Below are 27,391 nucleotides of genomic sequence, written 5' to 3'. Positions count from 1 at the left end.
CAGATACATGCTGTGCTCGCCTCATCCCGTGAACACAACAAAATTACAGCTAAATTATAGAATGATCAACCTGGAGAACCATCTGAAGTTTAGCTGAACAGAAGTTTTATAACTAAGGATATAAAAAAGAAGCCACGATAAGACTGGTAGGAGGGATGGAGACGCAAAGCCTCCATGTGGTAGATGAAAATTGGGAGGGATATCTTGGCCACAGAGGTTCCCCATGGAGGAGAAAGAGCTCCACGCTGGGCTTTCCAACCCAGAGTACTTACTGGTGCTGGGAAGAGGAGGCCACACAACATCTGACTGTGAAAAACAGTGGGGATTCCGACCATCTGGGTATGACGGAAGTCCTACAGGAAACCCAGACGTCCTCTTAAAGGGCCCACACAGACTTGCTTGCAGGCACTCACCCTGGGCTCCAGTGGAGGGATGGTAACTCAGGGGGCCTTGGAGATATGCGAGGGACAGACTGAGGTGTGTGGTTTTGAGGTGTGGGCTGGAGGATAGTTGCCATTTTCGTTGTGTGTGATCCTGCTCCCATGCAGCCTGCAGGCAGGTGCCATGTTTCAGTGTTGAGCTTTCCCCCACTCCCATGGCCAAATCTGAATCTGAATTGGTCTGGTGAGCTCTGCTTGTTCCACCCTGGTGACTCACTGAGACCCTGCCACACCAAACCCTGTACTGCACAAGGCTTTATTAGCAGCTGAAGCTTATGGGAGCTGGCAACCTACAGCAGGGCTCAGTGTGTTCTGACTTTACGTGGAGCTACCCTTTAAACCCAATACTGGTAGTAGCTTCTTCGGTTTACAGTGTGGCCTCTCCCATGCATCTTCAGGTCAAGCACAGGCAGTGACCAATGGTGGATCCCTTTGTAGTTCCTACCAGATAGTCCCCAACAGGTCACAGGCAGTGGCTGAACTGGGCCTGCACTGGAGCCCCTCCCAAGAGGCCCCAAATCCAACATACTTGCAGGTTGGGTTCAGACCACAGCAGAGCACCACCCAATTAACCCCACAAGTGGCACACCCAAAGGGCAGTCTCAGCAGGTACCAGAGCATGCTGGAGGGAATCCTGCTCCATGCAGTAAGCCCCACTCACAGAAGCCCATAGCTGTGGATATGTCCAAGCACTACAGAAGTCAGCCTGAGGGTCAGTCCCACCCACTGGTGTGCCAATAGTAATCAAGGCTCAAATATAACAGATGGCACACACAACCCACACAAGGGACACTCCTGGAGCACCCAGCATAGGTGACCAGGGAGACTGTGCCATTTGGCCCCACAGGGCACCTACTATATAAGGCACCCAGCAAGACTGAGAGATGTAGCAGATCTACCTAATACATAGAAACAAACACAGAGAGGCAGCCAAAATGAGGAAATAAATGCCAAATGAAAGAACAGGAGAAAACTCCAGAAAAAGAACTAAATGAAATGGAGGCAAGCAACCTACCACATACAGAGTTCAAAACAGTGGTTATAAGAATGCTCATAGAACTTAGTGAGAACCTAAACAAAGAGATAGCAAGCATAAAAAAGGACTCAGAAACCATAAAAAAACCCCAAACAGTCAGAAGTGAAGAATACAAGAACTGAAATGAAGAATGCACTAGAATGAATCACCAGCAGACTAGATGAAGTAGAGGACTGAATCAGTAATTTGGAAGACAAAATAGCAGAAAACGCCCAATCAGAATAGCAAAAGAAAAAATATTTTAAAAAATGAGGATAGTTTAAGAGACCTCTAAGACAGCATCAAGAGTAGCAACATTTTCATCATAGGGGTACCAGAAGAAGAAAGAAAGCAAAGGATTGAGAACCTATTTGAAGAAATAATGACTTAAAACTTTTTTAATCTGCTGAAGGAAATAGACATACAAGCCCAGGAAATGCAGAGAGTCCCAAACAAGATGAACCCAAACAGGTCCATTCTGAGACACATTATAATTAAAATGGCAAAGACTGAAGACTAAGAGAAAGCCCTAAAAGCAGCAAGAGAAAGGCAACTAGTAACTTAGAAGGGAGCGCCCATAAGATTGTCAGCTGGTTTCTCAAAAGAAACTTTGCAGGCCAGAAGGGATTGGCACAAAATATTCAACGTGATGAAAAGCTAGGAACTACAATCAAGATTATTGTACCCAGCAAGGCTCTCATTTAAAATTGAAGGACAGATAAATAGCTTCCCAGACAAGAAAAAGCTAAAGGAGTCCATCACCACCAAACCAATATTGCAAGGAATTTTAGAGGGACTTCTTTAAGATGGGGGGGGGGGAGGGTGGGGAGGGGGGAATGGGAAAAAAACTAAAAACTAGGAATAGTAAAATGGCAATAACTACATATCTATCAATAATTACTTTCAATGTAAATGGAATTTTTTTATTAGATGTTCCAATAAAAAACATAGGGTGGCTGAATGGATGAGAAAACAAAGTCCTTACATATACTGCCTTCAAGAGATGTATTTCAGACTGAAAGACAAACAGACTGAAAGTAAAGGGATGGAAAAAGTTATTTCATAAAAATGGAAATGGAAAAGAAAACAAAATCTGGAGTAGCAATGCTTATAACAGAAAAAAATAGACTTTAAAACAAAGGCTATAACAAGAGACAAAGAAGGACCCAGTAATCCCACTTCTGGGCATTTATCTGAAGAAACCCAAAACGCTACTTTGAGGGAACATGTGCATCCATATATTCATTGCAGTATTATTTACAATGGCCAAGATGTGGAGACAGCCTGGGTGTCTATCAATGAATGAATAGATAAAGAGAAGGTGGTACATAAATTCAATGGAATATTGCTTGGCCTTGGAAGAGAATGGGTTCTTGTCATCTGCAATGGCATGGATGTACCTGGAGGGTGTTGCGCTGAGTGAAGTACATCAGACAGTGAAAGACAAAAAAATACAATGTGATTTCACCTATATGTGGAATCTAAAGAACAAAATAAACGAACAAACAAAACAGAAGCACACTCATAGATACAGAGAACATTTTGATGGTTACCAGATAGAAGAGGGTTGAAGAGGTAGGTGAAAAATGGGAGGGGATTAAGAAGTACAAATTAGTTGTTACAAAGTAGTCATGGGGATTTAGGGCATGGCACAGGAATATATTCAATAATATTCTAATAGCTATGTATGGTGTCAGATGGGTACTAGATTTATTAGGGTGATAGATGGGAAGGATGGAGACAGGGTAAAAAAGGGGAAGGGATTAAGAAGTACAAATTGATAGTTAGAAAATAGTCATGGGGATGTAAAGTAAAGCATACGGAATATAGTCAATAATATGGTAATAGCTATGTATAATGTCAGGTGAGTACTAGACCAGTCAGGGAGATCACTTCTTAAATTATACAAATGTTTAACCAATATGCTGTATACCTAAAATTAATATAAAATAATATTGAATGTTAACTGTAATTGAAAAATTTAGAAACAAAGGAGGAAAGGTGAAGGGGAATAAGAGGTTCAAATTTCCAATATCAAACAAGTCATGAGAATGTAACATACAGCATGGAGAATATAATCAATAATATTGTGATAGCATAGTATGGCATCAGATGGTTGCTGGACTTATGGTGATCACTTCTTTTGGTATCTAAATGCTGAACAACTACAGTGTACACCTGAAACTGATATAATGTTATATGTTAGTTATTTTTTAATACAAATCTTTAAAGTAAATAAATAAATTACACACTAAAAACATGACACAAAAACCAAACAAAACAAAAACCAAACAGACCTAAAGAATATAATAATTTAAATGAAAAACACATTAGAGAGCCGGCCGAGTGGCGCATTGGTTAAGAGTTGGCGTGGGTGCCAGAGGGCCCTGGTTAGGATCCCACATATGAGGGCCAGTGACACTGCCCTCTACAGCTAAGATACTGAACTGCAGCTCAACCTGGAGATGGGATGCCATGAGTCACCGGCTACAGCGTAGGCTGCAGCCCCTGCTGCAGTGGGTTGCCATGGGCTACCGTGTGTAGCCGGCAGCCAGCATGAGCGTCCAGAAGCCGGCGACTGATCTGCCTCACCCGGGAAGAGCGCAATGATGGTGCCAACTTGGGCCAGTGAAGCAACGTCCTCCACTAGACTAAAGAACAAAAGATCAGCAATTTGTCTGTCCTTCTTCCCCCAATTCCCCAGCACTGTTCCCATCCCCCAATCCCCCAATAAAAATCTTAAAAAACAAAACAAAAAAACAACAAAAAATACATTAGAAGGATTCAATAGCAGATAACTAGCACAGAAGAATGAGCCAAGGGCTCCATTTCAGATTCCACCTTAAAATGAAAGCAAACCATATGATTTGCTCTGTTCCTTTAACTGGTTTGAAGGGTCCAGTCTCCTACTAATATGGTAAATAAGACTGTATTATAAAGAACCTTCAGTTCTGACAACTATTTGTTCTATATTGACCTGTAAAAACATGGCTTATGACTTATAAATAACTTCAGAAATTAAAAGGGTCACTACAAGCTCAACAATAATACTAGTTTGTGATTATCAAAATGATATTTTAAATCATTTTTAATGATTTATAGAAAAATGCTCTCATTTCAAACAACATGGGAAAATTAGGATATCATTTGATCACAACCATTTTTTAATTATTAGAAAAATATACTAGAAAGATACCCAAATAACAAGTGATTATCTCTTGGTGGTAGGATTATTCATATTTTTATTTCTGCTTTTCCATACCTTCCAAATTTTTTACAATAAACAGGTACTATATGTGTAATTTTAAAACTTTTTTGTTTAAAATGTTACTAAATCACTATTCACTTTTTGCTTATTTCAGCTCCAGGTAATTGTTCAAATCACCTCTGCAACTTAATGACGATCTATATTTTCACAAATGGCTGAGATAAGAACATAATTTTATTTGCATGAGTATGTGTCGATGCTATTCTGAAAATAGAAAGGAAGGTCTACACCAAATCATTTCACCACAAAAAGAAAAATTAATATGCACTTAGAAATGTCAATCTATTTCTGAGTTACTCCTTTTTAAAAAAAAGGAATTCGACTATCTCATCTGTGTTGTATATTTCCCCATGCTAACCTGAATTTATGGTGGCTGTTAACTATAACTGAGTGCGTGGTGCCTGGGGAATGATCATTAAGAATTGCTTTTATTAATTTTCTTTTTAGAAACCAAACTGCCATTTGAAGTTGCTGAAAGTTTCAATTCCTAAAGTGGAAATAGCAATTAAGCTTTGAAACAAATTCCCTTTGTTTTGGGAAATTCACCAGGACGGAACCCTTAGTTACATAAACCAATGTACCTACCATTGTTTCTGAAGAGCACTGTGAAGTCACCATAAATCTGAATATAGTTGCTGTAGGACATGTCCTTGTTCTGTCCGGTAATGCAAATGGCTGCATTTCCAGGCAGACTGTGCCTTTGCAGAGTTAGAGAAACGTTTCCCCAAAATATGGATTTACACTGAATGTCGGTGCCCTCCACCTATCAAGACTAAATTACCTCAAACTTGGGAAACACATTTTAAACTATTGTGATTGTATTATCTGAGCCTTGACTGTCAGCCCATATCCTGTGTCTTCTGCTAAAGGAATGGGAGTTTCCAATGTCAGTCTAGCTGGGGCAAGAATGGGTGGGCCTGCACCTTGGGGAAGGAGGGAATCTTCTCTGACATATGGGGCTAAAGAAATGGGGGCCTGAAGTGAAGGAACATGAGATTTCTCCTTGGCTGGAGTAGTGAACTGGCCTCCAGACACACAGGAATCTGTAGAGGACCGGGCTATGTGCAACAATGACAGTGGTTCAAACATCCAGGGTTAAATCACTTTGGAATCAGATATTATTATTTCCCAAGCATTCAGTAAAGCCTTACTAAGCAACATTGTCCCTCACCTCAAAGGGATTTAGAAGGATTAAGAGGAGAAAAAAAACAAAAACTTGGAGCAAATCCGTGGAACATGCACAGGGTCAAGTCTCACCAGGAATGGCCACAGGAGCCTTGGGGAGCTATGGAGTTCAAAGTGGTCACCAGGATGAGTTAGAGAGAGATGCGGAAGCATTCCCTAGTGATTCCCTGGAACACGTGAGAAGAGGAATCCTGGGAAAGAGGTTGTAGATTTAAATAGTCAGGGCAAGTAGGCGTCACCAATCATGACGGCTTCTGAAAGTGAAAATAAATCTGACCTCCAGCTAGAGAACAGAGGCATGTTGTCTATGCATATATAACCTAGTCTTTATAATATTTTAAAACAGAGTTTGAGGCTTTTAGTCAGTTAGATGACCCATTTTGAGTGCTCAGTTTTACTTGTTAAAATGTGTTTAGCAAATGCTTCACTAAGAAAAAAAAACATGTTCCATATTGTGCTTTCAGTTCTACCGAATTCCTGATACCTTTCTTTGTGGCTTCACTAAGAGACTGTCATTCCATTCTTGTATGTTTCTTACTGTTAAAAAGTTCTTTCTTATACATTCTTCTCCAAGCTAACGGCCTCTGCTATTTATAAGGAGGGAATTGTGTCCTCTGTTTCAAAGCACACATGAAATTGCTTCAAATAATAAGATAGAGTAAGTCAATCTTATGTTCTTCATGGGCAGTAGGAGTTCATAAATTATCAAAATCCTATTCATAGTCTCAGCAAGCACACTTCTGAGGAAAGTAACCTGAATCATGTAATCTCCTGCATACACATTATGACTCCTACCACATGGTTTCAGTGAAAACAGCCCTGGTCGCCACCTTTGGGAGAGTCTAGCCCTGAGGTAGAGCCAAAGTAAATAGTGGCAGGTGACTACGAACCACTGAGCCAGAGGAAGCATCCACGCTCCCTCTTTGTGATGTTTGACCAGACTGACTTCTCATAGTTCTTGAAGAGCACTGGCAGGGCTCCTTCATTACTGTCCAGTGACACCTGGATCCCGGCCACTTTTTTTGCATCACCTTTCAGGTGGAGACCATTTCTCTACCTCATCCTCAAACTAGGTGTGATAGCCTGGAGATCCTAATGTGCTATTATTACTTGTTGTTGGTGGTGGTGGGGGTACCTACAGGGAAGTTGCTTTCTCTCTCAGGACTTTGTGGATGAGATGGGGCAGACATGGATCTATATAAACCTCCTCTTCTGCTCTTGCCTTTTTGCCCTGCGGACTAGGGCTTCCCTTATGAGGCCATATCTTACTTAGTCCCTTAAGGACTAAGGCTGAGTTCAGGGTGTAGTTCACCCTGGGGGGCCCAGAACAGAGAGTTGTGTGCTGTGTGAGGGACACGAGGTGTTTGTGGGGGGAGGCGGGAGAGGGCTACTGGATCTGTGAGCCTTTGAAGGCTTTCTAAGGCCCATCAGGCACGCACTGCAGGAAACTAGAATGCCTCCCTGGGAACACAAGGGCGGCTGCCCCAGAAACACATCCACGGAGACCGGACCTCCTTGTAGTGTCAGTGAAAAACTCACTCACCTCCCAGTTAGGGACTGCAATTGCTTCTACTCTGTGAAGTTTGGAATTCTACTTCTTCAGATGTAAGGATCCTTTCTGTGTGGAGAGAGTCTTGTGTTTGTGAGTCACACCAATATTGCATTTTCTTTTCTCTTTTGTGTTCCATCAGCCCAGGGTCCCAGGTGTTAGGGCCTCCCTGGGTCAGGAAATGTTTACAGGCTTTGGAGACCGGCAGCCCTGACTCCTCCAGGCCCAGGTAGGATTGCAAGAAAACAACTTGTTTATGTGAGTTGCTTCTAGTGCGCATGTGTGCTGGCACCATGACACTATTGTGATTGTGTTATAAAAACCCCAGTTCTGCTTAATGGAGTTGGGTTCTGAGTTGTGCTGCTGCTGCTGAATAAAGTGTTGCTGCACTTATGTCAAAGATTCTGCAAGGTTTTTTTTCCATTTGGGTACCTCACCACCCAAACCATCCCTGCTTGAAACACTTGGACCCGATAATCAGTCACTTCACATTCATTTTGATTTCCCTCTGTCCCTCACCCCCATTTCCTGGTAAGTTTTTCTTTACCTTGATACTTTCCTTCCTGAATTATTCCTTTCATTTTGTCAAGATGCACTTTATTCATCCTAATAAATTGAAGGATATCAGCCTGAATTTAGAGCATATATAACCCCAGCCAAGAGACAGACCTGCCCATACTTGGAGGATCACTGCATATTCGATTCAGTCCCTCCCTGCTTCCCAAATCCCAAAATTTGGGGATGGAGTTGAGGAATCTTCTCTGAAGCAAAACCACTAGGTGAGTGTTGTGATCACCAGGATCTGGAAGGCCTTGCATCAACTCTGACTTCATCCTGGGTGAGGACTCTGTCCTTTCTATCTTTGTCACCCAAAGCCCAGGATAGTGTTTGATCAAAAGTAGGTGTTTGGTAACTGCATATTGAATGAAGAACTAAACTAATGAAAGAATGACCAACTTGAATAAACAATGAAGTACCAGTCTTAGGCAAAACAGCAAAAAAGAAAATGTATTCCGCTTATCATGTTTACCAAATTTTGCCTGACCTCCCAATGGCTCCAACATTTTCCATTATAATTGACCTCAGTGGTCCTAATAAGAGATTTCCCTGAGTCCTTATCCCACAAATGAAACATTTTGATTCCATAATTTGCTCTTAAAAAATTTTTACCAGAACTTAGTTGCTCATTATTTCCTTCATCTAGAGTCAGAGTCTCTGTGCTTTTTATGATGACAGCTCCCTAATATAATCAACACATATATCTGGTAACTGTATAAGGGTAAATAAGTTTCCTCAAGAGCCTTCTCTCACTGTGTTCAGGTCTGGTGAAGTCATCTGAATAGGGTCTTCAGACAACAATAATATTCAATGTCTTTGCCCTAATAAAACTGCAGGCTTCCTGGGAGGTAAGTGAAGCAAAAAAAGCATTGAGAAAATTCATTGGCTAAAATAAAGTACTTTATGTATAGCACTTGTTATAAATCAGAAAGTGACCTTTTCGTCTTTTGTTGTTTTTTAAAGAAGCTACTACTGTGGTCATTCTCAACGTTTTGCATATGTTTCAAGCTAAACTTTCATCTCATATTATGGTCTATAGATTAAATTTTAAGTGAGAAAGTAGAATGAGTCTTTTACTTTTGAAAAAAATGACTACTAAAATCTTATTAATTACAAAGTAAACATTTTAATCTTTAGTTTTTGCCACCAAAGAATTTTTTATCTGATTTATATTTTTTAAATTCTGTAAATATATGCTAGATTGTTATATATGTCTCATTATTGCATTACTTTTTCCTTCAGGACAAAAAGAAAAATGTGTTTTAAAAAATATAAACCCACCTAAATAAATGTAGACTAAAATTTACCCTTGACAAAGATAACTATGAAACAAGTGAGCCAGATAAACTTAGAGTTTCAAAAGGTAGGCCAAGGTCTGAGATAAGGAAATTGGAAATCAGCTAACATGTTGGGACAAAAGTTTGGGATCACCAAGGGATTCAGGTGGAATGAATAATCAAGAGAGCTTATGGAATTTATTTCTCCACTATGAGAGAGAGAGAGAGAGAGAGAGAGAGAGAGAGAGAGAGAGAGATTTTCCCTAGTTAGAGTAACTTAACTGGATTGTTGCCAGAGGCAGGAGGATGTACTCGATAAACATTCGACTATCTTGGGCCCAAGAATCCTTTATTCTTACACAATCTTCCTATTCATGTGGTCCTGGTATTTCAAACTAGACCATTCATTTATTTTTTTTACTGTAATATAAAACTAAACATTTTTTAATTTAGTTTCCAAGCTTTGGTGATACGCAAGTAAATTTAAATCAATAATTTATTTGACTTGGAATAGGACCACAGGAAGGTTTGGAGCCTCTGAACATGGTCTGAGAGCCTTTGGGTCTGACCCTAGGACAGTGGTAGTTGACACTGGTTAATTCCCACCATACTTTTTTTTTTCTATTATAAACACAATAGGACTTAAATGTAACGGGGATACATTAACAGAATAATCTGTACATAAATTTATATTTTGTTCAGGCTTCCATAGCAACAAATCCTAAGAAAAAGGCAACATCCAATGATAAAAAGACTTATGATTCACATATAAGAAACATACATATCAGAGAAAAACATTTCAAGACGGAATATGTTCAATATTAATAAAAGATGGAAATCTTTTCTCTTATTAAGGAAACAAAAGAAAATAACTTAGAGAGCAGAAATATATACCTGGCTGTTACCATTGCAAGCATGGGTATGGTCTCTACTTAAGCTTGGCAGTGAGTAAAAAGGACTTGCAGGGCTGAGGGAGTGCCATCTTGGTGAGGAACTACAATCCTGGTAGCCCAATGTTCTGCTGCTGCAGAGCCAACAAGGGGTTGCTGTGAGAGGGCAATACATTGTGAAAAAGCATGAATGTGGGAGTATGTGTACGATGCTGGGGGAATATGGAGGATGGACATCCAACTCAACTTGAGAAGGGACAGAGGCAGGGGCTAAGGGTCTCAAATGTCCTACTTCAATACATTCTGCTGAGGATCTGGACTTAATCCTGAGGTTAATGAGAATTCCCTGGAGAATTTTAAACACAAAGAAGACTATGATCAGAGATCTCTTTTAGAAAAATCATTTTGGTAACTATGCAGAAGGTGAATTAGAGAGGCATGATGAAGTAGAAACAAGGATATGAGTTGAGAAGCTATCCAGGAAAGAAATGGTGATGACCCGAGTTAAGACAGAGACAGGTAGAAAGAGAAACGTGTGAAGAAGGGAAAGTATTTAGGAGGCATCAGGGAAGTGGTAGATTACCTGTGGGGAACAAGGGAAAGGAAAAAGCCAGAATGGAGTAAGCTGCTTTGCTTCGGGAAACTGGTTTCCTTTGGGTCAGTGGTCTTGTGAAGACACCAGTTTGGGAGGCAATATGATGAATTTGTTTTTTCATCTCAGTACTGGTACTTGAAAATTTCTATGTACAAATGAGCCTCAAAACCTATTTCTTGGTCAGGACAGGTTAGGTTATTCTGGGGGAAAAAAAATTACCCAGAGTTTCAGTGATTTAAATAAAGGTGAATAATTTATCCATGCCCTATATCCTTAATGGGTCAGCTGGGAGCTCCATGTTATGTCCACTCAGGGTATGTCTAACAGACGAGCTGCTACCTGAAGCACTGCCATGTGCTGTAGCAAACAGAAAGAGAAAGGTGGCCAGTTGTGTGGGGTGACTCTTAAAGCTTCTTTCTAGAAGTGACATATGCTATATCCACTCAGTTCATGAACAAAACAAAGTCATGTGGCCACACCCAACTTCAAGAGAGCCAAAAGGGGCACTGGGGGAAAAGGAATGTTCGGAAAAGAGCTCTAATTGGTACACTTCCTTATCTATAATCATTGTCCAAGGATACTCATTGCCAGCTATCTACAGATTCAAGAGAAGAATATACCCAAAAAAGTTACCTGAAAACCTTAATAGTCCTTCCACCTTGGCCATTTAACTTAATAGTAGATTAAGTTCATTCTAGGAAATAATATTTTTCATTATTATTGTCCCACCCTAATCTGGTACATTCACTTTCCCTACCCCAACAATAGGCATCCCACCCCATTTCAAGCATGCTTTATTCACTCAACAAATATTAAACATTTACCATATGTCATGTTCTGGGGATATAGTAATGAACAGGGCAGAACATCAAATAACATGCCTATCATCAATTTGTTTAAGGTCTATAAGGAAAAATATAAATTAATTAATTACAGAAACAATTATTTACTTATGATTGCAATAAGGACTGTGGAGGTAAATAAGGTATACAATGAAAATCTAAAAACAGGGGATAATTTAGGGTGTGGTCAGCTAGTTGGAAAGTTGGTCATGTAAAAGTCCAGGGAATGATTACAGGCAGAGAGAAATGCTTGTGGGAAGGCCAAAAAAGTGGGAAAGCCATTGGTACTGAAACAAAACCAGCATGGCTGAAGCAGAATAAGCAAGAGAAAGAAGCAAGGGGCTGGAGTTTGAGCCAGGGGTGAGATCAGAGGTTGTCACAGAACAGATTAAGGAGATCACACATTATGCTAAAGCAATAGGAAGTCACTGAACTTTAAGGCAGGGCAATGACACCATCCATATAGACAAATATAGACTTACGAGAGCTGATCAAAAGGAAATTTACAAGGGTAATTATCAATGTATTGGGTTGTCGGAAAAGTCATGATGTATTTTTTCTGTTTTTCGTTGCAAAAATGCATCATGACTTTTCTGACAACCCAATATTATGCACAACAGTGGCTCATTCACCTTCACGTCTTTACTCAAATGTCCCTCTTCCATGAACCCGCCCCTCCTACCTAAGATTACATTGCCACTCCTCTCATGTCAGCCTCCAGATCCCACTTGCTCTTTTCTTTTTCTATACACATGTCACTTCCCAACATTTTAGGTAATATACTTATTGTATGTCTTCTCTTCCTAGGATATAAGCTCCACTAAGACAAGGATTTTTTTTTCCTAGAAAGTGCTTGGCATATGGGTTTTCAACAAAAATTGTTGAATTCTTGGCATACCACATTATTATGTAAAGCTCTATTATAAGATAGTATATCTATCAGTGTTCATGATTCAACATAGTTAATTTAAAATAACTATTTTCTAACTATGTGGTCCCTAGGCAAAGCAAATACTGTGACTTAATTCTTTTTTTTTTTTTTAAGATTTTTATTGGGGAATTGGGGGGATGGGAACAGTGCTGGGGAATTGGGGAAAGGGGAACAGACAAGTTGCTGTCGTTTTGTTCTTCAATCTAGTTGTGGAGGATGTTGCTTCACTGGCCCAAGTTGGCACCATCATTGCGCTCTTCTCTGGCAAGGCAGATCAGTCGCCGGCTTCTGGACGGCCGCTCACTGCGGCTGCTGGCCGCTCACGCTGGCTGCTGGCCACACACGGTAGCCCATGGCAACTCACTGCCACAGGGACTGCAGCCCACGCCGTCGCCGGCGACTCATGGCAGCCCAGCTCCAGGTTGAGCTGTTGTTCAGCATCTCAGCTGTGGAGGGCAGTGTCACTGGCCCTCATATGTGGGATCCGAACCGGGGCCCTCTGGCGTCCCAAGCGAGTTCTTAACCATCGCGCCACTCGGCCGGCCCTGTGACTTAATTCTTAAATATGAAAATTGCTGCTGCAGCAAAAATTCATCATCTACTTATTCAGGCTAATGGAAAAAATAGTTTTAGTTGATAAAACACAACATACAAATACATTTAGCTGCTAGGAAGACACTGAGCAAATTTTAGGAAGAAAAGCTACTCAGGAATCATGAATCACAGTGACAGCTTAGCTATTTTACAATGTTGCTACATACTCCTATCAAAATGTACTGCCATGCTGACAAAATTATAGTATTTTCACAACACAGCAGTGATTAACCCTTTGAACCTGCATTTGAACAATTGTAGACTTACTTGAAGGTATTTTAAGGACCAATATGCAGTTGGCAAGTTGCAGCTTGTGACAATGTCTAGAATCCCATGGAGAAAAGCCAGGTGATTTGTAAAAAGTGCCAAGCAGTCTTTTAATTTCTCTGTGTATCTGGCCTCATAATCAAAAGGACTTTAAGAGTTTCCTGGTTTATTTCACAAATTAAATTTTTCAGAAAAATTCATTCTCATTGTCACTGTCGTTACTACCCGTGATTTCCCATTCATTCACTTATTAAACTCACTTACTGAGCATCTACTATGTTTTAGGTACTATGTTAGATATTGGTCCACTCATTCATTAGCTCACTCATCAAACATTTGTCTATCTGTATTGAGGAGAGGCACACATTTTAAGAGATAAAATGGGATGATTACATAGGCAGGAAATTAATTTACCTATAAAAATAGAGAAGGCTTAGGTAAACAGAGGAAGATATATTTGATTATTATAAAAAGAAACTTATCCAATTAGCTCTAGTTTTAAATGGCTAGCTGTAAGGCTGAAAGCAAGAAGATGAGTCTATAATTGAAAATCTTCTTTATATTAAACATACCGGGGGTGCCCAAAAAAATGTATACACATGATTTGTATTCATCTTTTCTTATCGGTATATATTGAGTATTACAATTTTAATGCAGTTTTTTTCCTTTTTTAAAATGTGCATACATTTTTTTCACACCCTATGTATATAGATATATTAAACCAAGTATAAATACCAAAAAATAATTATGTTATTTTGATTATATGTTTAGCACTGTAAGTAAATGTCTGCATATTATTAATAATCTATTTTCTACACCACTGGAAGACAGCTTACACATAAAACTATAATACAAGATAGTATGACCAAAACGGGGCAGAGCTCTGGTTGAGCTTGATTTCTTGCATCTGCACCCATTCTTAGAAATGGGCTACTTTATTCATCTTTGCACGGTTAGTGTTATTCCAAGTCTAAACCCAACCAGGTAGTATTTAAGAATGATTTTTAACTCCGGCTCTACATTTTCTCTCTTATCAGCACTCCTGTCTATGTTGGAGTGTTGCCCCTGGCCCTTGCTTCCTGACTTATGGCTCACTTACCTGGATAACCAAGTACTGCCTACTTCGTCCTCAGTTCACATACTTTGCGCAATTTGGGCTGAGGCACCTATGCCTCAACCTCTGGAGATGGGCTGAGGTTCATATCTCATTTTTTTCATCCTTCTGTAGCTGAACCATCCTAAATAAAACATCAGAATACATGTTTTCCGCAACAGGTAAAGCAATCTATTTTACATAAACTTGCTCATAGTTGATAAAAATAGACATAGATAATGCCAGGATATTCTACTACACATGTAAGGAAATAATTAATTGCATTTATCCAAGATATCCTCCAGGATTATGACAATAATTCATGTTAATTTATTTATCAAATAATTTTACTAATTGCTGTTTTTCTTTAAGTTTCCATGTAGGAAGAAACTTGCTCCCCATGGAATGTGCACATCTCTACTGACATGATTTCAGTCAAGCCTCTGTGAGGTAGCCCTACCAGTCAGGATCTTTCATCTATGCTGAGGGGCTGGCAGCCGTAGTGTATTGCTTGATGATGGGTACTTTGGTTTTCTAAATTGAGGAGCCCAGGTGAAGCTGACAAAATTGAAAATCAATGAGGTATTAAGCTCCAGAGGTGTGTGTCTAACCTTCCAGATGACAGTGACACTTAAACCTATTATAAATGTCACATCTAGCCTTTGAGGTGGTCACTATGGAGAACAAAGTGGCAACAGAGACTCTCCAGCAACGAGTTCCTTGACTGTGGCCTGTCATTAAAATGATTTCTCCTATACAGAGCTGTAGGAAATGAAGCTGTTGAGGATAAGGATATGGAAATGCCTCCATGATAGCCAGCTGAAGCTTAGACAACTGCAACTACGGAAAGTACAAAATGTGTTTTAAGGACCTACCGATGCTTACTAAGTGGCAAGGCTGTGGGCCACTAGAAGATTATAGCCCCAGAAAGACAATATACTTAAGCAGATGTAATCACCATTAAGGGCTTATAAGCAAGAGATTGTATATCGGGGGCAGATCTCAAACAGAGGCAGTCACGCAAACCATTACTATAGTTGGAAATGAATCAACAATATTTATATACACAGTTCAAAAGGGGCTTTGGCTCCCTAACAGGGACCATGTGATAATGGTAATCAGTAACATCTGCAAGTGCAAAGGATAGCAACCAGCAATAAACCATTCAGCTGACAAATAATGTCCCTCACTGGGTAGCACCAGGCTAAGGGCTAAAGCCCCCAACAAAATTTCAACAACAGTATGTGTTATCGCAGAACTAATGAACATCTTCAAAATTTTGTGGACTATTAATGAAAACTACTTTCATATACCTAGGAAACAATGTTACATAAATGCTGTTTATTGATTTACTTATTTGATTCATAATTTATTGCTATTGCCCATGAAATGGAAACTTTGAAGTTTTCTTGTAATGTCAATGTTTGTTCTTTTTTATCAACAAAATCCTGAGAAAACTTGACAGGGGCTGAAGAATAAAATCAGTAACAATGGAAACAAATTGGCTGTCTCTCCACATCTAGATATAAGAGATACCCCATCGACACTGAGGTGTCATTAAACCAAATTCACATCTCTGATAATGCCTATCTAGAAGCATCTTATAGAGCCATAACAAGAGTCCAAGTCCACAAGTGATAATGCCAGAGAATTTCTTGCATTTTGTTCTTATGAATACATCTAAAATCTTCCCTAATAACAACAGAATTAACCCTGTTTTAGGTTGAGTAAGACAAAATTTTAAGGTCAAGACATCCATTGATCAAGCCAATAATGGCTATAAATTTGGGGAAGTACATCAACTCATTCTTTAGTTTCTCCATGGAAAATCATTGGCACGCTAGCATTATTTTTTATTCATTTTTCTACCTAAAAGTGAAAATATGGGTCGCCAAACCAACCTTTTTTAAAAAAAGAAATTATATATTTTGTTTCTTTATGCTTTTTCTTGGGGGTTATTTTGGGAACTTTCTGACATAAGGCTAACATAAGTATTTGAATAAACTACAAATGTAGAGTCTTCTAATATTCTAAACATCCCGCAATAATTCTCTGTAGCATGTAATGACTCGTGAATGTCTGGACAAAGGAAAATACTCAAGGCAAGTGAAAAAGAAATTCAATACTGTTAAATGTATTATGCTCTAGAAAGAGTAAGGCCTTGCTTGTTCCAGACAAAATTAGTTTAAATAGTACCACAGCATTTCATCTTCATTTGGTTATACTGAACATCAAAAGCTATAAACTTTCTATTTCTCTTTAATGCTCTCCTTATTGGAGAAACAGATGTGGTTGACTGTCATACTTATAGTTGGTAATTATATAATTATAATTATAGTTGACCTATAATTATTTTTGCATGAGAACTTTTTTAACTGACCGGTAACATGTGTATGTTCTAGCTAGTTACACAATTTGAGGAAGTGTGAGAATATCAGCTCGCCTCCCAGTACACTGCTGTGCTCCTGGAGCTGTACAAAGACAAATGCATAGCCTTCTAGAGCACTCTCACAATGGATTATCAAATGGAGCCTAAGTCATTCGCCCTAAGCAGCTGAGAATGTAAACTGAGCTGTAAACAATACAAATAACCGAAAATAGAGGAGAAAGTAAAGTAATAAGAGGAAAACTTAAAGAGATACGCACTGGACAGTGAGGTACACTGGCTCATCCCTTACTTGCTTTAAAGTTAGAAGTTTATTTGGGAAACTTCTTTCTGCAGACAGGCTTTCCCGATTAACTCTCTGCCTTCTCAAAGAAAAACCTTTACACGCCCAAGATTTCCCTTGAAATCATCTCTTTAGGTTGGAAAAAAAGCAAGAACAAACTGCTCTTTATAATACCATTACTGTACAATGACTATTTCTGAATAAAGAGCTAATTAATATTATGAAATGAAATCTAGTATAATACTATCATACCTTTATATGAAGCAACGAGTGCAGTGGAAAGAATATTGGATTGAAAGTTCGACAACTGGAGTTTAGAATTGTTTCCACCATTATCTCACTGTGTGATAAAGGGAAAGTCATTTAAACTTCCTAGTCTTAAATTTCTTCTTCTGTAGAAAGAAGGGGCTAAAATAGAGGATTTGGAAAAGATCTGCAGATCATATACAACTCTATGTGGGGTCTTGAAGGATGAGTAGGAATTTACTGGGTATATGATAGAGAATAGTCAAACCAAAGGAAATAATTCATTGTTATTTTAATTTATGCTTAAGTAATTTTTGATCAGTTGCTGATTTGGGCAGTAGTTCTCAATGAATCTTAAGTAAATTACTCAACCTCCTACTTCTGAGAGTATAGTTTCTCTCTAGATTCTTCACAAGGCTTTACTCACATGTGTCACTGTGGTACTTTGGTCCCACAAGGAACCTCCCAGTAATAGTCTCCCCTTGCATCTACTCTGTCTCTGTAACTTGCTTTTGACCAATAGACTACCACCAAATTGATACTGCATGACCTTGCAGCTAGGTCATAAGGACCTCACAGCTTCCACCTGTGTATCTCAGAACACTCCACCTTGGGATGTTCCCTCTTGGAAGCCAGGCACATGAAGAAATGTGACTCCCTGGACCAGTCTGCCATGAGGAACCCAAGCCACATAAAGATGCCCTGTATTTGTGCTTTGGTCAAAACCTCAGTTGAGCTCTCAGTGAAAAGCAAGAATCAACTGCCAGACATGTGAGTGAATAAGCCATATTGCGCAGCCCAGTAGAGACTTCCGAAGCCTGCAGCCCCTGTTGTCATCTGACTACAACCACATGAAAGACTTCAAAGGAGTGCTTCCCAGAAGAACCCTGTTAATTCACAGAACTGTGAGACAGAATTCAAAAATTGTCTTTTTTAAGCCAGAGTTTGCTGTACAATAGGTAACCAGAACAGTCACATTAGACTTAAAACAGGGAAGCAAAATGAAAATACCATATTTAAATTGTTTTAAGTATTATTATATATGCAAAATGTACATGTTCCTTCCAATATGCCAGTTGCTATGGAATTTATTTCTAACTTGAATATTAGGCAGAGCAAAGCTTAATAAATATCTTTGTTCCATCTTGGAATATACTGCCTCTTCATTTACTTTCATTCTTAAATAGCTAGAATGGGTTCATAGATAAAATGTTACACTTCCCTACAATGATCTACTTGTTTGAATCTCAATCTTACTAGTACTTTGTGCAACCTACTATTTTCTTGCTACATTAGAATGCTCATCAGTTTCATGATCTCTTTCATTTGTTGTCTTATAAAAGAGAAGCAATCTTTTCACCTCCATACAAGTGCATTGAGGATATCAAAATTTGCTTGTTGTTGACAGTTGCTTTTGAGTTTGGATAGACACGTCACATTTGTGTATGTGTGTTTGTGGGGGGCGGGGGTAGGAGGTATATGGCGGGAATATTCCAATATAGCTATTTCTGCACCTCACATGTTTTTTTCTACTTTGACAGAAAAGCACCCCTGGAATGAAATCATCCTACAGTTTTACCTTAAGAAGAACACTGGAGTTTTTGGAGAAAAAATATGAATTTCCAAACTCCACCTCAGGTTATTACCTGAGGCAATCACATTGCCCTTGGCTTTATTTTTTTTTTTTTATTTTTTTTACTCTCGCATCTTACAAATAAGCTAAAACCAAGAGCTTGAAGACATTTGCCCTCACATGTTGATATAAATTGTCAGTCTACATGTAATTATTGTAGGTTTTTTTCTCTATTAAATCTGATATTCAGAAGAAAATGTGTGTTAAATCAGAGACAGAAAATAATCTATACAGTGACATACATGTATGTTGGCTCAGAAAAAAAAGTCTGTATGTTTATCTAATAAAAGGTATGTTTTGAATGTCTATTGTATTTGATTTCTTTTCTGAACACTGAAAGAGATCAAAAGATCTTTCAATTTGTATAAATAGTGAAAGTCAATGCTTATTCTTTTTTTAATTAAAATTTATTGGGGTGACAATGGTTAGTAAAATTACATGGATTTCAAGTGTACAATTCAATGCTTATTCTTGCTTAAGATTTATTGAAAATTATGTATTGTGTGCCTGGGTCTTCAAAGGGAATTCATCGATAAGGAATAATTTTTTCTTTCTGTCAATATACTTTCTTCTAACCAGTTTTCTTTCTTTCAACTTAGTATACAACAGTCATGTTTTCCTGGGTATGAGAACTTGGCACTTCTTAATCTTTGTCACTGAAACTATGGTATTTTCAAAACTCAGTAAGACTTTCTTCCAAAACAACTAATGACATGTTGATATAATTTACTAATTTATATATGATGCTTCTATGGTTGGGAGATTTTCAAATATTTTTCTGCTATCACCCATAGTGGAAGGGTGTCCATGTGTGGGATGCTCTCCCATAAATAGTACCAGAGATAAGTGTAACATACCAAAGACAGACTATGGCTTCCCATACTTCTCAGTGCTATCTGTACATAATTTACTATGTGTAATTTCACAATATTATAGGATTGACTGTGACTCTACTCCAATTTATTTTTAAAAGCAAATTGCTCACAGATTGTATTATTTTAAATACATTATTGGAAATATGTTACTTGCTCAAAACATCTTAACTAATAGCAACATATGTGACAAAACATTACTATTGGACAATTGGGAACCACTATTCTACACTATTTCCTTATTGGCTAATTTATTGGCATATTGTTGTTCATAACATTCTCTTATGCTTTTAATGTCCATAGAATCTACCTACCCTTTCATTCCTAACATTGAAAATTTGTGTGTCTCGCTCTCTCTTTTTTTTTTTTTTGCTCACTCTGGCTTGGGAGCTTATCAATTATTGATCTTTAAAAAAAAGCAAGCTTTTGGTTTAGTTGATTTTACCTATTATTTGTCTATTTTCTCTTTCACTAATTTTTACTCTTTATTATTTCCTTCTTTCTGCATGCTGAGTTTAATTTGTTCTTTTTCTAATTTCTTGAGGTTGAAGCTTAAATAGTTGTTTTCAGGTCTTTCTTCATTTCTAATATAAGGATTTTAATGCTAATAACTTCCCTCCACTCACTGCTTTACCTGCATCCCACAAGTTATGACATGTTGCATTTTCATTATCATTCAGTTCAAAATAATTTCTAATTTTCCTATGGGAAAGTTAGAACCATATTTAGAATGTGTTAATTACCAAATATTTAGAGATTTCCGGATATTTGTTATTGATTTTTAGTTAAATTTCATGGTAGTAAGAGAACACAGTTTGCATGATTGTAATCCTTTTAAATTTATGAGACTAATTTTATGGCCCAGAATGTGGTCTATCCTGGTCAATGTCCCATGTTCACTCAAAAAGAATGTATTCCACTGTTTTTGGGTGGAGTACTTACAAATGCCAATTAGATCAAATTGGTTGGTATGGCTATTTCAAGTCATCTATGCCCTTACAGGGTTTTTATCTGCACTATCAATTACTAACAGAATAGTGCTGAAATCCTCAACTATAATTGTGGATTTTCATATTTCCCTTTTTAATGCTATTAGTTTTTGCTTCAGACTATTTTGAAGCTCTGTTGCTAGGTATATTAACATGTAGAATTGTTATGTAGGCTTGTTGAATTTTTATCATTATGAAATGTGCCTCCCTACTAATATTCTTTATTATGAAGTCTATGTTGTCTGATATTAATATTGCCACTCCAGATCTTTTTATCAGATCTCTTGAGGTATAATTTACATATAATAAAGTTCACCAATTTTAAGTATACAAACTGATAAGTTTTGAGAAGTATATAATTGTGTAACCATCATCACAATCATGATACAGAACATTTCTATCACTCCAAAAAGTTACTTTCAGCCCCTTTGCAGTCAATCTCCTCCACGACCCCTGGCATCTGACATGCTTTCTGTCTCTGTAGTTTTGCTTTTTCAGAATGTTAGTTAAATGGAATCACAGCAATAAGTAGCATTTTGGGTTATGCTTCTTTGATTTAGCATAATGCATTTGAGATTCAGCCATGTTGTTAGTTTGGTCCTTGTTATTGCCTAGTAGCATTCCATTGTGTAGATATACTGGTTTATCCATTTATCTGTAGAATAACATTTGAGCTTCTTCCAGTTTGGGGCCATTATATAAAACTACTACAAGATGTGAGTGCAAGCTTTTTAAATGCAGATGTGTTTTTATTTCTCTTGGCTGAACAGTAGGTGTGATATTGATAGATCATATGGTAATCCTAATATTTGAGACCTGCCAATGGTGGTTTCGGGTAGCCTTTCTTTAGTCATCATGCTTCGCATTAATGCTAGAGTCAGTCCCAACAGTTATGAAATCATGACTTCATACTGAACATTACACCAGGCGAAAGAAAGAAAGTAGAATACAACAAAACCTTGATACCTATAGGTAGACATTTTACAGCCTGGACGCCAAATAGAGGCTACCTGTAACCAGGGGGAAAAAATGTCGAGAAAATTCACAATTGATGTCCTGATCCTGATTCTACTTTGAGAGCTCAAAAGGTGTTTTTAGGTTAAGGCAAAAAAACAATCTTCGAAAACATCAACACGTGAAACTATTAACTGAGCCCAAATCCTTGTTTAGAAATTCATGTATGCAATTCAAATATACTTAAGACATTCAAACACTGTATTTAATTGGCAGAAATTACTTTTTAAGGGTACAAAGAGTTTTCCTTACACACCCAAATGATCACTGTGAATATAATCTGGGACTCGTTTAATGGCTTTGTTAATTATTCGACCTTGCAGCAGACCTTAGTATCCGTTAAGGCCAAAGTGGCTAGAATTACCTGCCCATCCTGGCTCCCAATTGTAACTAAGACAAGCAGAGGAGCTCCAAGGAGTTGAGGACGCACAGGTAACGGGTGCGGTTGGCTGGCAGAAATCTAACATTTTAAATCGCCCAGCCCATCTGGGCCAAGACTGCGTTTGACAGAAGGGCGTGTGTGAGACAGAGTGTAGGGGAGAAGGGGCTGGCCTCCGTCAGGTCGAGAGCAACCACGCCCTAGCCTTGGCCTTCACGGAGCAGAACTCCGGGAGCCCACTCGCTGGGCTGCGCCAACGCCCCCGCGGATCCCCGCGCATCCCGCAGTCGGCCGACAGGTGTGTGCGGCGCGCACGCAGTGCGTGCCGGATGCGGGTCCAGTGGGCGGAGGGCTGCTGGGCGCCTGGCGGAGGGTGACTGGCTGTGTGGACGTCGGCCTCCGTGCTACCTTCTCTTCTCGCGCTTGCCAGGGATGCTCGCGCGCGGCGCCCCCTTGCCTGTAAGCTCCGGGCCCGAGAGGGAGGCGTGTGTGAGTAGCTGGGAGGGGGCAGCCAGGCGCTCCGTGGAGAGCTCGCCCGGGTTTGTCTGCCGTCGTCACCTGACTCTTTGGAGCAGCCACAGCTGAGGTGGGGGCGGGGATGGGGACGCAGCGCGGAGTGCTAGAGAGACGCGGCAGCGCTGGCGGAGGACGCGGCGGCGGGCGGGCACTGGCTCCTGGGGCCACGGGCGGCGGGCGCAGGGACCGCGGAGCTGAGGGCGGGGGCCGGGTGACGGCTGGAGGCATCGCGCCCCGGGGTACCGGGTCCGCGCGCGGCCGCACACACCCACCCGGCGCGGCTTCCCTCGGCAGCCCAGGCTCCGCTCAACCTGCGGCGGGTGGGGTGAGTACCCGCGGCCCCGGCTCGCGCCCCTCCCTCGTGCAGGGCCGCGCGGGGATCCGGAGAGGATAATCCTAGGGCGCGGAGAAGGGCAGCGGCCGGGTGACAGCACCGCGGCGCGTTCGAGGGCGGGAGGGGGGCTGGGCTGTCAGCCCGTCTCTGCCCGGCTGCCAGGAAGGGCGAGGCGCTCCGAGGCTCCGGCGCCTCCGCAGAGCGGATCGGCCCCTGCGGCGCGGATTTGGGAGCTCGGGGAGGGGGCCCGGGCGAAGGGCGGCGGCGGCGGCGACGAGGAAGGGAAGGCGAGGGCGTAACATGGCGCAACGTTAGGAGAATCTCTACTGTGACCGAGGAGGACGAACCCATCGCTGCAGCGGCGCGAGGAGGAGGAGGGAGGCGGCCGGGGCTGAAGTATCCGATTCGTTCTCCCAAGCCTGCGGGCTGCAAGGAAGCAGCGCTGCGGCGGGGCGCTGGAAGGTGGGCGCCCCGAGGGCGCGGCGCCCCGGGAATAACCCCGACGCGCGCCTCTCTGGAACCCGGGGATCAGGTTGCAGGCGAAGTGCTGATTGACAGGGGGGCGCCGAAGGGGTGAGGCGGGGCTGGAACGGGGACGATATCACGAGGCTGGGACCCGAGCCCGCGCTGGGGTTACGTGACGGACCTACCCTTGCTCACGACCCCCAGACCGCGTCCTAAGAGCGAGGCTTCACGCGTTGCTGGCTCTAGAGGTGGTGCCAGGGTGGGGACAGAGAAGAGAGCCGCCGTGCGGCTGGAGGAAGAAAGGCCTGGGTGCTCCGAGGGTAGGGTCTACGGGTTAAAGCAGGACCATCTCCCCTTTTTCACCCCCGCAGAAAAGGAGACAGTAGACGCAGACTGGGAAGATGTCGGGCCAAACGCTCACGGATCGGATCGCCGCGGCTCAGTACAGCGTGACAGGCTCCGCTGTAGCGAGAGCAGTCTGCAAAGCCACCACTCATGAAGTGATGGGCCCCAAGAAAAAGCACCTGGACTGTAAGCATCTCTTTATATAAGTGTGACATGCGCACGGCGGAAGCGCCCTGGATGCCAGCGGCGCAGCCTGGGCTCGCTGTCCATAATGCTGCGGCCTTCAAAACTCCCAGCGGGGCTGCCCCAGGGCTCAGAATCTCCAACTGTGGAGGTGTCACCTTGGGTCAGCCCTGAAACCTTGTCTTTAAGCCATTTTTTTCTCCTGTTGACCTCCAAGGCCTTGATGGAGAAGCATTTATAAATACTATGATACCGAGAAATTGAACATTCTGGGTTAGGCATTTTTCGCCTCTTTTTATTTTCTTTCTTTATACCCACCTCCTCCAGGTTAGGGGAAATCATGGGTTGCACAGTCATAACAGCAACAAAAGATGGATTCGTGGAAGGTCAAACTTGTCACCCAATTGTTCCCTAAATACATTTTGGATAGTTTTTAAAGAGTGTCATCTTTTTCAGTGTTGCTGCTGAGATTTTGTCTGTGAGTGTGGGTGGGTGAGTGTCTGTTGTATGTAACCACACCAAACAAATAAATTCAAGCTATTGAATGAGGAAATTGCACTTCATAGATAATGGCGATTTCATTTTATACTTCCTGGCACACTTCTTTGTCCCATTCTCAGAAACTGCTGGGCGGAATGACTTTGCTGTGGTCACAAAATGGATGTGCTTTCCCAACCCAGCATTTGAGATGGTGCGATTTTAGGTGAAAATATTTGATTCATAATTTTTTTTTCCATATTGATTATCTGATGGAAAAAGTAATTTGGAATCTTTAAATTTCTGATATGTTTCATTTGATCAATAGTAAATCTTTTGTCATTGAAGAGCAAATAGGGACTCTTAGAAAAAGGCTTTCACCTGCTTTGGCCAGTGAAGCTCCTTTATTAAGTAAGGCTACATCAGAATGGATTCTGGAGTTGCTGTTGAGACTTTTTGACCTGCTTAGGATCTGACCTGTTATGATATTTGTTGGTAAAGGTCAGTGTTAGCATGAGAAACAGGTCTAGTGGTTTCTCATCTGGCTTCCTTTCCCCATTTTCTGGTTTTCTTTTGCATCAGGCCTTCCCTACTGTCTGTCTTGCTGCTGAGAAAATGGCACCAGTGTTAGAATTTACTCTAGTCCTAAGCAAAACTTGATGAAAATTACAATTGGACATTGTAAGGGTTATCCAGCCTTGTTAACCTGTTCTACATAAAATTGAATAATTTTGCTTCTGGTAGCTTGTCTGAGGAGAAAAACACCATTCCTCCTTTCCTCAGGGAATTTTTAACAACATTTGTTGATTATGGTATCATGTGTTATATATACAGTAGAGAATGAGAGAGGCCACCAGGGCCAAGGCACCTAACAGAAGTAGAAATTATAAATTCATGATCAGCTTGTCTTGCTGCAGCATGCTGAATCATTTAGCCATCTTTCCATCAGTTTCCCCAACTCTGGAAGGATGGCTCATGTCTTAAAGGTATGTCAGTCTAGCAAATCCTTATAATAAAAAAGCTATAGGTTATGGATTTGCTAAATGCTATGAACATGATAGATCAATATATGAGCACATTTCAGAGAATATTCGTAATTTGAGCATTTCATTAAAACATTATTCAGGTAAAGATTGACTTTTCCATATCTATATATGTAGCCACCTTAATCTTTTAGATCTGGAAAAGTCTCTTTAAAAATTTCAAGGTGGGAGGTTTTCCAGTATCTGCAGCATATGTTAGTGAGTGGGGTGATTTTGAAGATGTGGGACATAAGGGTAAGATTCCGTATTTAAAGCAGCTGAAGTTGGAACTGGTATTGAATTATTAATTTGAATAATCATACGAGCTAAACATTTATTGAGCAGTTACTATATGCCAGGCACTGGGCTTTACATTATTAATTTATCACTGCTTAACAGGTTCATGGAGGGTAATTAACTTTCAAAGCTTTTAACCACTGCACTTAACTGCTATCTGTGGCTTATTTAGTAATATTCTCTGTGGGGGGTTGGGGGGGTGGGGAAGGAACCATATTAGCCTGAGTGGTCTAATCTTCAAAACACCCATCCTGTTTGCATGGCTTTGTGTGAAATTGAGCATCACAACCAACACACTCATTGCAGTCTCTGTGATATGCATGAAAAAAATTTTAATTTTGTCACTTAAAAAATAAGCAAAAGTCAAGTATGAGGAGAGTTGGGTTTTCTTTTTAACATTTTACTTTTCCACTAAGTCATAAAATAAATTATATGCTGTTAAAACCACCCTTAGGGTAGAATTGGGAAGATAGATCTAACATTACTGATATGTACTGTTTTAAGAAGAGATGATATGGGAAATTTGAGCATATAAATAATGTTATATTTATATGCATTTTAAGAGGGCATCTTCACTCAACATTTTTTGTGGAGTTCTTATTAAATAACAGTAAACTGCCTTAGTAATTCACAGGTTTTCAGTAATATACCACTTATAAAAGTGAGTCACACCTGTTATTAAAACATGCAAACACATAACTAAGTTTCCCTACAGACACTGAAGCATTCTTAAAGTTAGTGTTTTAATTTTGAAACTATTAAATACTAGTTGGGAGGAAAATAGCACAAAATGTAAAGTTGGGTGTTTGAAACCAAACAAAAATTATAATTAGTTTAAGTTGTGTATTACTTTTTAGTTTGGAGTTTTGATTCAAAGATTATAAGAATAAAGTTTATGCTTTTGTGATTTTTTTAGGTATTGGATTAATTGAACAGGCTCAAAATCTTTATGAAAGTATATTTAATGTTATTTAAAGTACTGATTTAAAAGATAATTTTTTTCTCTTTAAGTTAATAGGCCAAGAAAATTATTGTTAATAATGGTGATTATAAAATGATGCTTAAGATACATGATTTATACATTCGAAGAAATTATTTGTTAACATCTGGGGCAGAATTACATGTGGTAAGAAGGTGGAGATAAAGAAACTAGACATATATCCTCAGGTTTTTGTTTTTTAATAACAGTATGCTTCTTAAGGAAAACTATATCCAGAAAAGCTTCGCTATAATCAGCATTTATATAGTAAATGTAAAGGTTATGGTTAACCTTTATAATCTAAATATGCATTACATATTTTAAGGAACTTTTGGATTAAGGTACTTTTATTCCGTATTTTACCCTACTATAATAGTGTTGCCCTGTGCCCATGAAAATTAAACACCAATTCAGTGTGTATTTAACAGTTTTTCTGGGTCCATCTGTACATCCTCACTTCCTTTCCC

The 27,391-nt window shown here is 40.0% G+C and overlaps 1 protein-coding gene across 14 annotated transcripts in view; it reads left to right on the top strand.

Annotated features, from left to right (window-relative positions):
* The first annotated feature begins 22,598 nt into the window (after positions 1–22,598).
* The window catches only part of SNAP91 (synaptosome associated protein 91), a 146,330-nt gene continuing 141,537 nt past the window's right edge, over positions 22,599–27,391 (top strand). For 3 of the 14 annotated variants that reach the window (XM_019652513.1, XM_019652503.1, XM_019652499.1), the window contains exons 1-2: positions 22,956–23,147; positions 23,993–24,152. In XM_019652513.1, coding sequence (XP_019508058.1) covers positions 24,023–24,152 — 130 coding nt within the window. In that variant the 5' untranslated portion in view covers positions 22,956–23,147; positions 23,993–24,022. Of the gene's footprint in view, positions 22,766–22,953; positions 23,148–23,526; positions 23,619–23,992; positions 24,153–27,391 lie in introns of those variants that run through there. The other 11 variants (XM_019652510.1, XM_019652507.1, XM_019652511.1 and 8 more) reach the window with 9 other exon arrangements.

This window comes from Hipposideros armiger, unplaced genomic scaffold (genome assembly GCF_001890085.2).
Source record: "Hipposideros armiger isolate ML-2016 unplaced genomic scaffold, ASM189008v1 scaffold_180, whole genome shotgun sequence".
Lineage (NCBI taxonomy): Eukaryota > Metazoa > Chordata > Mammalia > Chiroptera > Hipposideridae > Hipposideros > Hipposideros armiger.
This window is presented reverse-complemented; position numbering and strand designations above follow the sequence as displayed.